Source organism: Phoenix dactylifera, chromosome 2 (assembly GCF_051530095.1).
Source record: "Phoenix dactylifera cultivar Ajwa chromosome 2, Ajwa_hap1_PhDact_Kaust_v1.1, whole genome shotgun sequence".
NCBI lineage: Eukaryota > Viridiplantae > Streptophyta > Magnoliopsida > Arecales > Arecaceae > Phoenix > Phoenix dactylifera.
Genome location: NC_143191.1, coordinates 7,022,763 through 7,040,809, shown reverse-complemented (window position 1 = coordinate 7,040,809; position 18,047 = coordinate 7,022,763). Strand labels below are relative to the sequence as shown.

Here is an 18,047-nt window from a genome sequence, read left to right as displayed (position 1 = left end):
TTAGAATTGCTTGCTAGGTTAAAAGCATTAACGCATTAAGTTACCCGAACAGCCCATTTCCAAGCCTCTTGGTGGCGTGTAACAACACTCCAGACATAAGCTAAGCTTACTACCATTCGGTCGAGCACAAGGATTTCTCACTTTATTCATTCTCTAGCCAACCATCCATCAAAATTCAGTTTAATAATAGGGTTTAATGAATGAGTGTAAATGAGACACACATGATCATGCCATTCTCCTAAATTATAGCCTTACAGGTACCAGGCCCATGTATATACTCAGTAAACTGACAAAGCTAGCAAATTTCTTGCAATGATTAGCTAAAATCCGATAAAAAATCCAAGAAGAAGATGCATAGTTCCATTCCAGGTAGACAGCTGAACAAAGATCTCCCGATTTTCACATTCAACCCCTTGGTTATGCAAGTAGTTGGGAATCAATAAGCAATAAGCTATACTTTCTTAGTTCATCCTTCATGCCATGAAAAAGTGATCATGGCCAAGGATCTACTATTTCTTAGTTCATCTCACATCACCAGGTAAAGATATTGATGTGGATCCAAATTATAAAGGTGTTCCACTAAGAAAAATAGTATAACCCTGAGGTAAAAATAATAGACAGATATGATATATGAAGACAGAATATTACTCATGCAAAACTAAAAATCCTCTGACCAACCAATCAGACAAAATTATGTTCTATATATAGTTTATATATATGGAGAACTGGAGATTGACTAGTGCTTATGCAAAACTGAAAGCATTGTGACCAATCTGAATAAATTCTATGCGCCTTATGCGCAATAGGATATCCAAATCTATGCCATCTTCCTCTCATAAGCTTACATCATTTTTTTGTTCTGTCAATCAACTAGCAAGCATATTCCATCCAAAATATGTATCCATACAACTACCTCTGGAAGCACCTCAACAAGATTTTTGTTTGCTTTTCAAAGTTCAGTCATGCAGAAGCCATATATTTTAACGTAAAATCAACTACTAACTCCTTTATAAGAATATATCACGTAAATGCTTTGAATGTACTAGATTTCATTTCCGAAAATCACGAGTTCAGCATATCTAAATCCCAATTCATCACCCTACAATTCACTCTTTCCTACTAAAGCCTCTGAACTAGATCACGCTTACCCACTTTATATGGTCATTTCTTGCTTGAGTACACGAGAAAATAGAAAATATCCAAGTTGGTAAGGCCTCTCATAGGTTTTCTGAATGTCTTCATCAGACTCAGTTTAGGAACGCCTTAAACCACTCAAGCCAAAGTTTGGCTCTAACAAAACCAATCCTGAATCCTTTTGTACAAGGTACGCAGCATTTAATACATGGTCATTTTCACTGAAGCTCCATCTCCATCTAAACTGACCTATGATGATAGGCAAATCTGCCATTATTCTATTTTTTTCAACTGGCAACAATATCAAAAAAAAAAAAAAAATTAATGCAGCAACCAAAAAGCGTCACAAAGGTGATCCTTATATTTAAGCTTTATGTATGTAGTTTGTGAAACTTACATGATGTCATTTGGCCCCATTATCTATCAATAAAGCCAAACAAATATTACTTCTACAATTATGCATGAGTAGCGCTTTCCATGTTGCCAATTTCTCTCTATTAGATAACTCTCACAGAAAATGGTAAACAAAAAAATCACGTTACATGTATTTAACCAACATGGTCTGCTGCATTTATTCCTCCGGTGCATGCGAACCACTACCACAGCTACTCTGACTCTCCATTAATCAAAGCACTAAAACTCTAGAACCATTGACATGTCCACTTTTTTAGGGCAAAATCTACCAAATTCAAAATTAGTAAAGTCATTTTCAGCTGGAAATAAATCTCACTTTAACCAAGACTAACATTATATGTAAAAGATGTAAACTTCATCTACCCTATCCTACCATGGTTCCATTATTTTTTGACTTTTGAGCATATTCTCTCTCTGCCTGGACAAGTGGCCCCGACACAAGGCTACCAGTCATGCATCTTTCATAATATCCTTGATGTTTTTGTTATACCAATGATATCTCACAATCAACAGGCCTTCACTCAAGCAAGCTCCGTAGTAAAATCTGCTCTCATACCCACTGGTATGGATTGAGTTCAACATTAACTTGCCTGTTTTCTTATCTAAAAATGCAATCAAGATGTCAGTCCAAGATTTTGAAACTAATTATGCACCGAGCACATCCAGTTAGTTACTTACATCAACTATTTGTCAGTGAAAAAGGTAAGATCTAGTGAACACCATGTCTACCATGCCCCATCTTAGGATCATACAGGGAACACCGTAACCAACCACCAAATGATGCTTGCCTGAACTCTCTCGAAGCTTTTGGTAGTCTCAAAAACTTCACTTTGTGAACTTTTTTGTGAACTACCTATATCAAACAAAAGGTGCTCTTGCCAGTCAGTCGTGTAAATCATGATAAAACCCCTTAAACAAGGGATGGCCATAACTAAAACAGGTTGATAAGTCGGCTAAATTAAAAAAGCATCTCTTTGTTTTGTTTCCACCTCATCTCCTTCAATCTTTTATATGATAAACTTTAATATGACCATAAGGCTCCAGCATCTAAATAGAAAGATGTAAACACAAGAACAGAGAATAAATCAGTTAAATGACAGACAAACCTGGGCTCGTAAAAAAGATACTAACATGAGAAACCAAAGTTTGCACTATCCACTGAAGACTGAAGAGGGGATAATGGATATTTAGCATAACAACATACATGCAAGAGAAACTCATTTGCAGGGTGGACAGAGAAAGCAGCGGAAGCAGGGGAAAATGCTTTAAGGATGACTAGATGTAGAAAAATGTGATGAGCAACCCTGTCATGTGAGATGATAAGCAAGACTTGCAGCAAAACCAAATGTATCATCAACAAAAAAGATTCACAAATGAGATCTTAAATAATTGGGAGAAGGCTAGATAGCTATCATTATGGTCTATGATGAGGATCCCCTGGATGCAAATCTAGACAATAAAGTACCATGGTGTGCAAAAGAGTCAAGGAAGAACTACCAAAGTTGTTGGAAATGCTATGAATACAATTAAGCTGACACATGGATGCTTGCTATTTTTTGTTTGCTGATCCAGAATTGTAGGTTTCTAAGTGACAGTTTTTGGTACCATTAAGGCCAGCAACCATAGCAAACATTGACCTGTGTACCTCTGCTCTGTTAGCCACTTCTAACCAACTTCTTGAAAATGCTAAAACATTCACAGCAAGTTCTAAGAGCCTGATGAGGCAAAAATTGGTTAATGAGATGTCAAACAAGAAATGGCCTATATAAGCGGCCGAGCAAACAGGAGAACAATGCGAATTAACTAGCCAACAAACATAGATAAAGTTAACTCAAGGCAAGGTGAACTTGACGAAGTGGTTGGTAATCGAGCCTTTTAAAATAAAAAAAGATGTTGATAACCCCTAAAGATGGTGGAATACTGGATTTTATATTCTGAATTATTTGTTTGTAGCTAGAGATTAAAATCTAGACTCCTTATTGAATAAATCAGTTGATGTTCACAGGGGGCACTAAAAAATAAAATCTTTTGGATATTTGTCTAATTGTCATTCATTGTCCTCATGTTGAAGCTAGGAGTAAAGTTAGAAGGCCTCAAAGAGCGATATTGGATCCAAAAAGATCCTCCGATGACTATGATGCTACTATGAATTAATTTATAAAGCAAATAACCAGAGACACTGCAGACCATACTTAACATGGTTAAAGAGATGGCTCTATGAGCAGACTATCATGATGGCCAGCCATGATACTTAAACATGAATGGCAACAAACCAAGTAACCAGATTTTGCTCATGCCAGCAAGTTAAACGTCCATGGGAAGTAGTCACCTCCAATGTAAGTATAAGATCCATGTGGTCAAATTGAATCACAATTGACAAAGGTCAGCTAGAGTCAAGGGAGGATATTAAATTTAAGCAAGTGGCTACAAGCAAGAGGCCATAGTTTAGCAGAGTCACCAAAGAAACCAAGCAAGAAGGATGTTTTTATCAAATCCAACTGGCCATGATAATGCTGCTAAGTACCTCATTACTCAAATAGGTGAAACAAGAAATTCACCAGATATGCTTGACAGCAAGAACATATAAATAAAAGAAACTCAAGAGGGAGGAAATTCTTCCTTCATGTTTAGTTGCAGCACAAGGTAAAGAAAGTGAAAATAGAACATGCTCAATACAGATCGTGAAGAATATAGATTACAAACATTTCATTGTGCTTTAAAAACGAGAGAAAGGAAAGTCAAGTAGCATTAGTAGTGGTTCTCCTGGTGGCGATCAATGTCATGATAGTGGCAACGGCATGGTGTTGTTGCTTCTGATAGCAATTTCACGTAGCAATAGTTGTACTAGGGTTTGGTGATTACGATGGCAATGGTGGCAGTAGAGGCGTCAAAGATGGTAGGAGTGAAGTTCTCACAAAGTAGGGTAATCCCACAAAGCCCACTAAGTTACCATTTACTTTAGATTTTTTGTTAATCACACTACCAACAAGAGGAAAACTATTCAGCTCCCAGGAAAAAAAACATATTGAAATAAAGTGAATGCCCAACATGGCCAAACATGAACAAATCTACAGAATGGAAGATGAATAAAAATTGGTCTAGAGTCACATATACTGAATCAGGTCAACAGGGGTGGTTGTAAGTAACAGGGACTGGAAACTCATCAAAACAAAATAGGACAGGTACAACCTTACCTCAAATCATCAGCCTCAAATATACTTAAATGGCAAATGCAAAAAAATCTTAACACTATTCATGAATGTTTAAGTTGCAAACCTTTACTCACAACTCTCAAGTTCTTTATGACTGACTATGATCAGAGGTGGGTTAGGCTTTCCCTGTTGAGACTAAATCAAACTCCTACGCATTTGCCCTATCAAAATCAAAGGTGCCCAAAGATGATTGTAGCAAAGGTACAGCAAAAATAAAGACTCAAGATAAACAATCCAAAGCCATGAGTAAGTGATCATTTCAAGCTACAGTAATGGTATTAGAACCTGTATCCTGGTTGAAATGATGGAACTTCAAGAGCAAGTAGACTGAAAATACATTAAAAAAAAGGGTCTTGAGTATGCACATAGATAGTGGCTACATAGTACAAAACTACAAATACTGTACTCTGACTACATAGAGCATTCTCTAACACCCAATGGATAATGATTCCTTTGATGCCTTACCTTTTTTCCATCAAGCATGTGCCTAATATTAGTTTAACACAAGGTTCGCCATACAAGTGCTTACCAGTCCATACCAAGAATACTACATTGTACAGCACCGAACCGATACTTGGTGCGGGAGGGGGGGGGGGGGGGGGGTGGGGTGGGGTTGTGGAGGGGTTGTTATATCGGTTCTCGGTATGTCGAACCGACCCTCGAACTGGGCATACCAACACTATATCATCATGGTAACCGATACAAGTTTTGGTACCTAGCTAGCGAATCTTGGTTTAACATCCATCCTTCCATTAATATCATCAATAAAATCACTCACAAACAACATACACTCACAAACAACATAAAATAATATCATATATGGACATAAACAGTGAAAACATATATATTACAAAATCCAACTATATAAAACAGCCCTTGATTGGACTGCTAGAGAGTTACAATCAAAAACTCTTAAATGATTCTATCAAGCTTTACCCTTGTTCCTTAAAGAATCTGCACGTTGCCAGTTTATCATTCACCAATGGGTTGATTTCATCCACAGCAACAGCCCCAAATGGCATATATTAAAAATCATTTTATCTGGAAACCTGTCAATGGCTTCCTTGGCAAATAGATTTTAGCACAAGAAGTGCAGTCTACGAACAAAATCTCCATGAGGGGTATTGATCCTTCTGCTTGTCTGAACCAAATTCTCTCAAACCAGGGAAAAGAAATTCATGATGTTGGGAGTTTTTCATGATGCATAAGAGAAGATAAAGATGCAGGAAGAGGAAGGGAGAAAAGAGAAAGTTATTGGTTTGCACATTGGACAAGCTAGACTTCAAAGTTTATTTTCTTATTCATAATAGAAAATATTAATTTTTCACTAAAGCTTTGAAGTTAATTATTTCATTGTAGTACGGAGACTCGCTATTTGAGTCAAGATCCGCAAAACTAATACAAGAAACTGTATCGGTACCTTACTAATATAGAATGGTACAGTTGGAATGGTATAGTATGCACCCCATACCAAGACAGGCTCCAATATCTTTTTCATTCTCGGCCATGGCACCGCTCGTACCAATATGGAAAGGTACAGTTAGAATGGTATGGTATGCACCCCAGACCAAGATGGGCTCTCAACATTTTTGCACTCCCGGCCATGGTATCACCAAAAAAGGAGCAGTACAAGTCAGTACTGGGCAATATGGGGTGGTTCCACTTAGCTTAAACCACTATGGACAGGTTTGGAACATATACTAAATTGAACATCGGCCTCTTACCAATATGGATCGATATGCTGGCCTTGATTTGAGTTGTAGATCCTTCCCCTAGAAAATATTTTATATTTTTCTCCATACTAGAAACTTCTATTCAGAAATATGGATTCCCACACAATAAAGGATAGTAGAGAAACCATATTAAATGCCTGAATTGCATCATTTATTAAAATTGAGAAATGAGCCTTTTTGTTACTTAAACCCCTACTATAGATTTGTTCAAAATAGAATCAACAATAAAACTACAATTTTTTCAAGTGAAAAGAAAAAATAAAAAGTTAAGTGTTGTTCAGAATGTGCAAAATAGGATATAGCAGCAGCAAGCATGACCAAAGTCACCAAACAAGTGTTGCTGCTACCCAACAAAATTCTACATATATGCTCTTTTCATGGCATATGCTGAATTTGGGCATAAATACCATCATTATTTCCCATAAAAACATTGATGTACTCATCAAAGTGTATTACATAGTGATAATACACAAATCGATAGCCTGCTCCATGAATCTAGATTCAAATCCACCTTGAACAGAGCCATTTAGAAAACCTATACAATTCTACACTTATATGTGGAGCATCTAATTTTTTCTACTTTACTATTGTGTAATCTTTGTCGATAATTTCCATGTCCTTTTTTCCTCATTTCGAATGTATATCTTTATACCTTTTCAATTTCAACCTATGGCTTAAATGAAATGGTTGATGCTTTTTAAAATATTAAAAAAGTGCTACATAAAAATGCTTCGATGTCATTGAATTGGCATATACGCCTTTAATACAATGCTTCAAAGAACGCCACTCTCAAATTGCACTAAGATGGGAACATCTTGACCAAATGATCCACTTATTGTTTCTAAAGAAAGCAAGGGACATCACATCTGGATGCCTAGCACCTAATGCATACATAAAAACTAAAATGAATGCTTCATACAGTTCATACCTGGATCTATTAATCTATATCAAATGAAAACCAAGTAAGTGAAAAATCATGCATTTTCACAATAGCAACATCATAAGGCAAAGAACTAAATGGAAATGGTGTAACAGTACATCCAACAGGAGCATTTTAATGTAACAGAGAATGATTCATTTTCCAAAAACAGTAACTAAGTTCTTGCATGCTTAAGTCATTCAAAGTACCAAACATTAAAATTAATTCAACATGGCCACAGACTGAATCATGATCAATTCTAAACCCAAACTCAAGATGAATCCGGAGTAGGCTGTGTAACCCCAGACTTCACCAGCAACTTACTGAGCGACTCCGGCGAGCAAACCTGGTACTTCACCTCTCCTGACGGCAACAGAAAGATCTCTGCAAGCTCTAGCTTTTCAGCAGTAAGGCTGGTGCTATCCATTGTCTTGCTTAGCACTTTGAGAGCCAGCGCAACTGCCTCCTCCCTAGTGATGTCCTCCTTGTAGTCCTGCTTCAGCATTGACTGCGCTGCCTGGTTGTTAGCTCCGATTGCCGCCGCCTTCCACCCACCATAATTCCCACTGGGGTCGCTCATGTAGAGTTGGAACCCAAAGTTCTTGTCCCAGCCAGCAAAGAGGAATGAGACGCCAAAGGGGCGGAGGCCACCAAACTGGGTGTAACCCTGTTTGGTGTCGCAGAGGGACTGGACTAGCTGCTCAACAGGCATAGGCTCCTGGTAGGCAAAGGTGTAGCGCTGGGCCTGGACGCGAGCAGTGTTGATGAGAATGTTGGCATCAGACATAATGCCGGCAACAGCACAGGCAAGGTGGTCATCGATCTTGTACATCTTCTCAGTGGACTTGGAGGTCTGGAGGAGCTTCGAGGTCACCTTCTTCTCGCCAACAAGGACAACACCGTCATTCGCCAGGATTCCAATGGCCGATCCTGCATTGCCAATAGCCTCCATTGCATACTCGACCTGGTACAGCCGCCCCTCAGGGGAGAAGATTGTGGTTCGGCTATCATATCGGCGAGACATTCTCAAAGATCACTGCAAGAGCAAAACAAGAAAAAGGTGTGAACTTCAGAGAAGCTTGGAGCCAAACAAATCATGGGGCTAAAAAAGAACAGCGTAAAATCACTGAAATATTTAGTCGGTGATAACAAAATTTTGTGGCCGTATTCTATTATAAAGAAGCGAAAGAACAAAAGAAAACTGCATAAGAAAACAAAAGAAAAAAGAAAATCAAAATCAAATCTTGGGGCAGATGAAATCATGGAGCATAAAAATGGAAACATGGAATCTGGTAAATTATGGAGAAAATATGAAGAAAGTCGTGGTCTCATCTCTCTTAGATCATAACACAATAGAAATTACAACGTTCGAAGAAGCAAAGAAACCACAGGGCTAGAGAAGTACAACCGCATAAACATCAAATGATGATTCTAAAATTCTTGCACTTCAAACACTCGAGAATGCAGTTCCACAACAAAGACACGAAAAAGAACTAAGAAAAAAGTAAAAAACATAGAATCAAGGAGACTAAGATATAATGGTGGAAAATATCCAAAAATAAAAATAATCAGAAGCGTAGGGAAGTGATCTGAATATTAGGGAAATTCCTCTTGAACGGCCGCTGCAGCTTGGAGCCAAAGAAATCACCGGATGGAAGGGAATTGATTAGAATCCGGCAGAAAATGACCATAGATCTAGGATATTCTCATCGATCACTCCAAAAATCAAATTTTGAGACCTGATTCAAACCCTAAATTCGTCCTCCCTCGGGCCACCGCGGCCGCGACGACAGGTTCTAAAACAAAGAAAAAGAAGGAAAAAAGGGGAGAGATCGAACACGGAAGGCGAGCTAGATTAGAAAAAAAGGAGACGAAGGAAAGGGGAGGAAGGTGAAACCTGGATGGAAAGAGGAGAGGCGCAGGAGGCTACCGAGCGAGGAGAGAAGAAAACGAAGCAAGGCTTGGGGAAGGGGTCGCGACTCCCTTGGAGGCCTTTTAAGTCGCTCGATTGGCTCATGGTACGGCTGCAAGTGGTCACGTCAACCGGGCATGCTTAAGCCTGACCCAAGTATCATGTTTAGATCTTGTTTTCGGACTCGGACCCAACTCATTAGTTAAGTACATCGGATTAGATCCCCCCCCAAAAAAAAAACAGAAGGTTATTAAGCTCAGGCTGCGATCAAGTATGAATGAAATCTAACCCAAGATACTGAGATATTGATCATGTCGAGCCTGCAATCCAGATGAAGCATTTAGCTTTTCTTCTATATAATAACTAATAATTAAGTATCAGATCATTAAATTTTTTTCAATAAATTAAAAAGTTATTCTAAATATGAATTTTTATATAAAGTATTCTAATTTTTTCCACGAAAGTGATCATTCTTATGATTTGAGTTTACAAACTACAACTTTCAAAAATATGTAATTTTATACTTCCAAAACATACAATGAATATTTAAATATCATTAAGCGAGAGTAGGTAAGAGGAGAGAGGGTTGTTGAGAGAGAGGGATTAATTTATAAGATTATTTATCCAATGAATTAGGAAAGATATTTAAGGCAAAAGAAAATGGGTCTATATGATTAGTATAAATGAATACACACTGCATGTTTGATAACCATAGAAATTATAATTAAAAAATTATACCTTGGTTAGGCTATATATATAAACTGATAAAAAAACTTAAATGTTGAAAATTTGTGATATTATGTAATCTATAAAGATGATTAATACAATAAATAAGGTAATATTTGTTAATATTAAAAATATAATAAACTTGAAATATAAGATTTACATTATGAAAAATAAAAATTAAAAATTCTAATTAGAAATAGAAATCATACTTTAAAAATAAGTATATAAATTTTTTTTATATAAAATTCTAACTGAACCTGGCCTGGATGCACGGGATGCGTGTCCCGGTTGACCGGGTTGCGCGACTCGGAAGTTCCAGTCTGGCCGAGGTCGGCTCGGCCTTCGGCAGGGCCCACGCAGTGCCGAAGTTGTGGATGAACTTCGTGGTTGGCCAAGGATCGACCGGCCACAAGACACATCACTTGGCCACTTTGGCCTTCGGTTGGCACATAGTCCTCTCTCGGATTAGCGCTACCTCGGCGTTGATTGCGTGGGTCCTCAACAAATCCCCTGCCTTGAAAAATATCCTTGCCCCCAAAGATATGCTTTGAGTGTCGTCGAACTCCTTCTTTATGGGCTTCCTACGTAGCTTCTTCTTTAGGCTTTCGGCTGTACAGTGTCTCCAACATATTGGCCTCACAAGGCCTCATGTTATTGCTGCCCCAAACGGTCCACTTCCCCATCCGACCACTAAGTCTGAACTTCATGGTCATCGACTCATAGTCTGTCTCTATCTTGCCCAATCTTCGAAGCTATGAAATCCCAAGTACCACATCTAGTCCTACCAACTGTAGTATATGCAAATCAATACTAATTTGAACCCCTTGGATCCTTATTTTTACATCTCTCACAATCTCCTCACACTTCATCCTCTCTCCACTCGCAATTTTTACCTCAAAGGACTCTACCGATACATCTTTCAAGCCTACCTTTTGAAGTGTCTCAGCGTTAATAAAATTATGTGAAGAGTTTGAATCAATCAATAGAGAAATTTCATGCGTACCGATCCATGTAGTAAGCCGCATAGTAGAAAGTTTTTGAACTCCCGACATGGCATGTAATGAAAGTTCAGCTTCTTTGGTCACTTCATAATGCTTGGCCTTTTTTTGATCAGATTTTTCACCATCTTCATCAGAAAATTCAAACACTTCATCCTCTTCCTCGCTGCTTGCATCAAGGACGTAGACTTGGCCGGACCATTCTTGGACATCCAAAGCTCCAGGTTGTAGCTTTAGTCTAGGATCTCCGCCATATGCATTGCCTCTTGTAGCTGTGATGGTTGTTTGAGTTTGATTTCTTTGGCAAGCCACAGTTTGAGGCCATCGATGAAGGTATCAAGTAAGGCTTCGTCGGACCATCCGCTGACCATCATTTGTAATTGCCGGAACTCGTCAATGTAGGTCTGGACTTTGCCTTCCTGCTTGAGTTCTGCAAGCTGGCCATGGTGATTGATAATGGGAGAAGGTCCCCATTGCGTCATGAATTCATCAACAAAGGCAGTCCAACGCAATCTTCTCCCCTCTTTTTCATACAAGGCTCGGATCCATCTTCACAATCGGCTAGCCCTACCTTCTAAGTGAAAACTTGTTAGGGTAACCCGATCAGCCAGTGGAATATCATAAACATCAAAGTATTGATCTGCCTTGTCAAGCCACTCATACGGGTCTCCTCCTTCAGACTTTGGAAACTCAATTTTGGATTTTCTAAGCCCTTCTTCTCTAGGCCATGGACCCCTATAGTCATCATCTCCAAAGTCATCACCTCGCATGTTTTTTCCTCTCTTTGCCATGGGTTCTTTCCGCCTGTGAGGCCTTTGAGCATGAAAAGATTTTTCTTTGGGTTCACTATCGGTCTCATGATGACTTTTATGGCCATTACAAACCCACTCATATTAATGATAAGCATGAATTTTATGGCCCGCGAGTATGGCCTCATGATGACTTGATGAGCATGAATTTTATGGCCCATGAGTATGAAACACAAGAAACTAAATTTAATGATAAGTTCTTTTGCAGTTCACTGATCATATTAACTGTATGAAATACAAGAAACTAAATTTATTGATAAGTTCTTTTGCAGTTCACTGATTATATTAATATCCAAAATTCATGCTTCTATCCAGGTAGTATAAAACTATAATGTGAACCGTGTAAAATATAGGTGATGATATTAAATGTAAGGTTATGCCCTACTAGGGACACACTTGGTTCAAATTTTTTGAACTAGATTTTATTTGAGTTTAATAACTAAGTTAATCAATTGGTTGGTTGGGTCAGGTTTGACTGGCTTTGAGCAATTCCAAGTTGCATCGAAGTAAAGAGAGCTACCTATTTGGCTTGGAGAGACAATGGGTTTATCTAATTTTTGTTATTTATCTATAATTTGATTAGATGGTATCTAGAAAGAATAAGCGAGACCTAGGCCTAGGCAGGAAGATGATTTTTTTTTGCTCGTTTTTTTAGCTTTTCTTCGAATTTTAAGAGAATGATTTCTCTCTTCGGTTTAAAAAGCATATAGAGAAGGTGACGACCAAGTACCAACATATAAAAATCTTGGTTGATATAGTGGATGAAGCTTATTTACGGTGTTTTCAAATTGACTTTTGATACTTATCGGTAAAACTTATTTAAGATATCCAAAGAAAGGTTTGGTTAATATTTTGATATCATGTCTCCCAGAATTTCTAGTTATAGTTGATTATAACATTAACAATAATTAAAAGTTGTGAGTTGTAAGAAGATAGAATTGTAACACATCCAATGTTAAGCAAAGATTCATCGATTTAGTCTAATTCTCGAGTTTACCATTATACCCAACTTTGAATTGACTAATCGTCAACAGGGGAATCCTCTTCAATCTATCCGTAGATTGAAAAGAGTTTATTTTTTTTGGTACAAAGAGAGGATTTGTTTACTAATCACAACCATTCATCTTTGGTGCAATAGTCAAGATTGAGCAAGCCCATCGCAGCACATAAGTTATACTCGTTTAGGCCCTTTTTAATCAGAGTCTTCATGCCAGAGTAGCCGTGACCGGCAAAACAAACCCTCTCGAGTCCAAGTGCATAGTGAAGAAGATCCAAACTCATTATTTACAATCTATTATAAAAATCATGATCTTGCTACTATCTACTATGATTATATTACAAACTCAAGGATTTTTTTTTTTTTTTTTTTTTTTGCGCTAAGGGGCTCAAGGATTTTTTGACTTCGAAGTCCAACATCATGTTCCTCTACTTTAAACATACCCTCTGATGTTATTTTTCTTGTTTTCCATTGGTTTCTCCCCTTGCCAACAACTCTCAATGGTGGCTTTTCATATCCGTGCAAAATTTTAGTTTTAGGTTCCGTATGATAATTTTTTTTTATAAATAAAAATATAAAATCTAATGCAAAAAAAATTGTTTGATTAACCTGTTTCTGTTTCTTATTTTTTAAAAGTATTTTATTATTATTTTTGAAAAAATAGATGTAAAATTTTTTCACTTTCTTTATTTTTAAGGGGTTTTTTACCTCTCCTCTGTCAACCTCCCAGTTTCGGCGCCACCCTTCAACCTTATACGATATAATATATAATATAATGTATATCATATATTATTATATCTAATATTATATATAGAATTTATATATATATATATATATATAATATTATAAATAGTGAGGCTAAAGCAGGCAGGACATGTGCAAAAAAAAAAAAAAAAAAAAAAAAAAAAAAAAAAAAAAAAAAACTCACTCAAGCCAAATAAAAATTCATCGAGTCACATTAAAACTTGAGACTAAAAGTATTGGCATGCGTCCAACTCAAACCGAGGAAACTTAACAGCTAGGTGTTCGCCCGTGGGTCTAACAGGGTTCGTTCCATCTGGGTTACGGGGCCGGGTCAAATGTTGCACCTTAAACTTCTCCGCGGGTGAGCGCACACCCAAAAAACGCCAGAAGTGAAGTATAAACCCTTCCACTCGAAGAAAAAACGGAAAAAATCAAAGCCAGCGATCAAAGGGAGCTCGAGGAGGCCTGGAGCGGCTGCGAGGCGCAAGACGTTGCCTTTACTCCACCGAGAGCCCTCTTCTCCGATCTCACTCCAAATACCCATGGCTAACGATGGCGGAGGAACGGCCGGAGAAGTCGGCAGCGGCGGCCGGCCCTTGCTCCCATCGTCGATCGCCGCCGGAGACCACACCGTGTGGGCCGATGCCTCTCCCCTCATTGAGGCAGCTTGCAATGGTAATCCTCGCCATCCATAGCTTCTCTCCCTTCTCTCTTGTCCAAATTTTAGCCCATGATGCTTTCTTCAACGTTAGTTATAGAAAGACTAAGAAAACCACAGGCAATCGAGGAGAAATTTGGTTTCTGAGTCTGAGATTAGCTGGATTAGGTGCATTTTTACGTGAATCAAGGGACTGCCGGCGATGGTAAGTCTAGTCATCTGCAGTTTCTCCTCTTTTTGGACCGAACAGGTGTTTCATTTTGTCTCTGATATTTTCTTGGATGGCAGTGACGCCAAGATTTAATCTTTCTCAGACCATCTTGGGGACACTAACATCTTTAGAAGAATCAATCTTCATGATATCAGACTGTCTTTAGGAGGAAATGCATTTTGTTTGCCATAAACTTTAAAGAGAAGAAACATGATGATCAATTTGAACAGGTGTAGAGTGTGTGATCTCAACCTTTTTCCCTTTCTTTTTGGACTGGTTAGGTGTTTTGATGTGGTGTCTGATGCTTTCTTAAATGGCAGCGACACAAAGATACAGAAACCATAGGCAAGGTAGGGAAAACCTCTACAATCTATAGCTTCTCCCATTTATTTTTTGACCGAATAGGTATTCAATTATCAGCCTCATGTTTTCTTGGGCTGCAGTGATAGGAAATATTCATCTTCATTGGACCACATCATGCAGGCAGCTGCTTTTTAAGGTGAACTAGGCTTTGTTATATTAAATTGGTCTAAGGAGGAAGTATACTTTCCTTTTCTAAACAATAGCATTAGTTGTCTGAATTTTGGTCTCCAGTGCTTTCTTGAACCATTGCATTGGAAAGATGTAGAAATTCAAAGGGAGGGGCAATCTTGTTTCTTTGTTGGACTTCAATCTCAGGAGTAACTGCAATTTTATGTGAATGAAGCTTCATTATATTATATTAGCTTATAAAGGAGATGCATCTTCCTTCTTATAAACTGTAAGCAGAAGTAGTATGATGGACCAATGCAGACAGGCAGTACTGCAGAATGGTAGACTGGCTATCACAAATAAAATATTTACTGCTTGACTTCCAAAGACAATTCCAAGTTAAATACTGGCTACTTAAATGTATAACATCAACAAGTTTGCGGATTCTTTAAAATATAAATACTTAATTATTCCTATCAATGAATGGCTATGCCAGGAACAGGAAGCTTTGATTGGGTGTTTAATTCAAAATAATCAATAACTTTCATTTTAGTGATACATAGAAATGAAAATCAAGAAAAGAACATGTAGGCAATGCTTGGTAGCACTGAATTAGACATACATACATACGGGATACTGCATCTCATGCTATCCTTCTCTAGATAAAAGAACCTGTTTGCAGCAACTCTACAGCAAAATAACACTAATTTTCTTGGTTGAAAGCTGAAGCTGGCTGCCTTGGATTCTCTTGCTAAAGGTGGCAGTTGGTTGGGCTTTAACTGGGGCCAAACATGCATACATACAGGGGGGATACAGCATCTCATGCTATCCTTCTCTAGATAAAAGAACCTGTTTGCAGCAACTCTACAGCAAAATAACACTAATTTTCTTGGTTGAAAGCTGAAGCTGGCTGCCTTGGATTCTCTTGCTAAAGGTGGCAGTTGGTTGGGCTTTAACTGGGGCCAAACATGCCGTAACTCATTATTTCAAAGCGGCAAAAATTGAGTTCAGCTGGCTCATTGATATTCATGGTTTCTCTCTTTCTTTATTTCATTTCTTTTCTTATGTTTACTCCTCTTGAAGATGACTTGTGCTTACTAGTTCTTTTTAAAACAATCTAAATATACTTGACAATCAATTGTCTAGGAGTTTTAAGCACAAAGGTAACATGTTTATGTTTTTATAGTTTCTGGTCCTCAAGCAAAAGGAATAGCATATATAGTCAGGAAAAGGAATCCTCATCTGTCTATTATTCCTATTGAAGTCCACTTTTATTGCTAGTGCAAGCTTTTCCAATCCTTTCTCACAAGTATCTTACATGTTAGTTTTGGTCATCTCCCTCTTCTCACCTTCCAACATAGATTTAAGCTCCTCTGCTTACAAGAGTCATCTCACATCTTTGTTCTACAAGTTCATACCATCTCATTTGGCTCTTTATAACTATTTCTTGAATTATCCCTCTCTATTTCCCCAACTTTTAATTGGAAAATTTGGGGTGCTATGCAATTTTACAAACTTTCCCTTTAGTTACTCAAAAATGTGTCCATCACATAATATCATACTCGTCCTCTGCACTCAAAACATATGTAAGTTAAAAAATGCGTCATCATCATCAAATCACCATATGCAGATTTATAAATTCAAACACTTAAAAAACCAGAAATGGTATAAAGAGATTGAATAATAGATCAATTTATAATATGCTTAAGGAACAAGTGCATAATTCAAGATTATGTATCTGACACATATGTACTAGTAAAGAATTTGAAAAGCCAAGTATGATCTTAACAGAAGTATAGGAAATTAACATATTACTTAATCATAGTGACGCGCACTGATTTTTTCAAGTAGTTTTTGTTTGAAAGAGATGTATGATGAATCTCTTGGTTGATTATTATCGAACCATGTCATGGAGTACATGTGAAAGGAATCTTTTCCATTGATATCAAGTCATTGTTCTTTGTTCTAAAGAAGGTTATCCATGGTTGAATATACATGTTCTTTTGAAGCAAGGTTCATTGTACTGTACTAAACCGGATGGTATGGAACGTACCATATTAGTTCGGTACCAGTACACAGTACCGAGTCCCGGTACACTATACAGAGGCCGTACAGATACTCGGTATGCCGAATGGGCCCCGTACTGTACCGTACCGACATAGTGATAGGGTGGCACTAGTGCAGGGCTTGGTACACCGAATGAGCTTTGTACTGTACCGTATCGACATAGTGATAGTCTGGCATTGGTGCGGAGCCCAGTACCGAGACGACATACCTTGTTTTGAAGATCCCTTTAGTTATGGTTATAATTTCAATTCAATAATGTGTCGATGAAATTTGCCATTACCATAAGTAATTGGTCAACAAAGTGTTTCAATAATGCCTATGGAATTTGAAGTCTTTGTGATAAAACACTTTGACCTGGACATGTCTGGGTGAGTACTAGTAGAGCCTACAACCCTATGCTACATTTGATAATTTCTTTCCAAGTTTTGGTTTTACTTATTCTTATAATTGCCATGCGAGAAACTGATAGATGTATTGAAATAGTATTGATGCATCATGTGGAACTCTGAAATTCAGAACATTTTAAGCATTGCAAGATCTAATGTCAAAGATCTAGCTAGCTACTTGAAATTGGGCACTTTCATCTTTTAGACCTAGTCAACCAACCACTGGTACCTTTAATCAGAAGTTACCATAACATGCTCTTTCTTTAATAGGAAACTAAATTAAAAGAATATCCATCTGGAACACTTTAATAAAGCATCAAAAAAACTTATGTGAACAGTCCCTTTAGACTTGGTAAGTTCGGTCCTTTTAACCTGTCTTATTATTTGTGAGCTAGAAATAGGTTATAAGCAAGAACTGTAGATGGTTGGATAAAGAAAGGCTTGAATAAACGGAAATGCAAAGGAGTATTTCGAACTACCGGGTTGAGAAACTAATAATCATGTTATAGAGAAAAGGCAGCTAACATCCTTTTTTATGTCAATATTTAGAATTTAAGATGGATCACTGCATTTGAATGTTGGAGTTGGAAGAAAATTCTTCCATTCCATCATACATCATCTTGGCTCCTGATATATGAAGCAACCTGTAGATGAAG

General features: G+C 37.7%; 2 protein-coding genes across 3 annotated transcripts in view; one reads left to right on the top strand and one right to left on the bottom strand.

Annotated features, from left to right (window-relative positions):
- Positions 1 to 7,507: 7,507 nt before the first annotated feature.
- On the bottom strand, positions 7,508 to 9,432 carry PAC1 (20S proteasome alpha subunit C1). Of its 2 annotated transcripts, XM_026806140.3 has the most exons (3): positions 9,310 to 9,374; positions 9,152 to 9,208; positions 7,508 to 8,448 (listed from the first exon to the last, which is right to left on the bottom strand). In XM_026806140.3, exon 3 carries the CDS (start codon positions 8,434 to 8,436, stop codon positions 7,684 to 7,686), a length of 753 nt encoding a protein of 250 aa, XP_026661941.1. In that variant the 5' UTR covers positions 8,437 to 8,448; positions 9,152 to 9,208; positions 9,310 to 9,374; the 3' UTR covers positions 7,508 to 7,683. The 2 variants fall into 2 exon arrangements, with proteins under 2 accessions (XP_026661941.1, XP_008794958.1); XM_008796736.6 differs by lacking the exon at positions 9,152 to 9,208 and having other exon boundaries at positions 9,310 to 9,432.
- A 4,584-nt stretch (positions 9,433 to 14,016) lies between these two features.
- The window catches only part of MAK10 (MAK10 homolog), a 28,521-nt gene continuing 24,490 nt past the window's right edge, over positions 14,017 to 18,047 (top strand). Inside the window, 2 exon segments of the mRNA XM_088715155.2 lie at positions 14,017 to 14,198; positions 14,201 to 14,273. Coding sequence (XP_088571281.1) covers positions 14,151 to 14,198; positions 14,201 to 14,273 — 121 coding nt within the window. The 5' untranslated portion in view covers positions 14,017 to 14,150.

Excerpts from the sequence above, each read along its gene's own strand:
- PAC1 (XM_008796736.6), bottom strand. The coding sequence starts at position 8,436 with ATGTCTCGCCGATATGATAGCCGAACCACAATCTTCTCCCCTGAGGGG.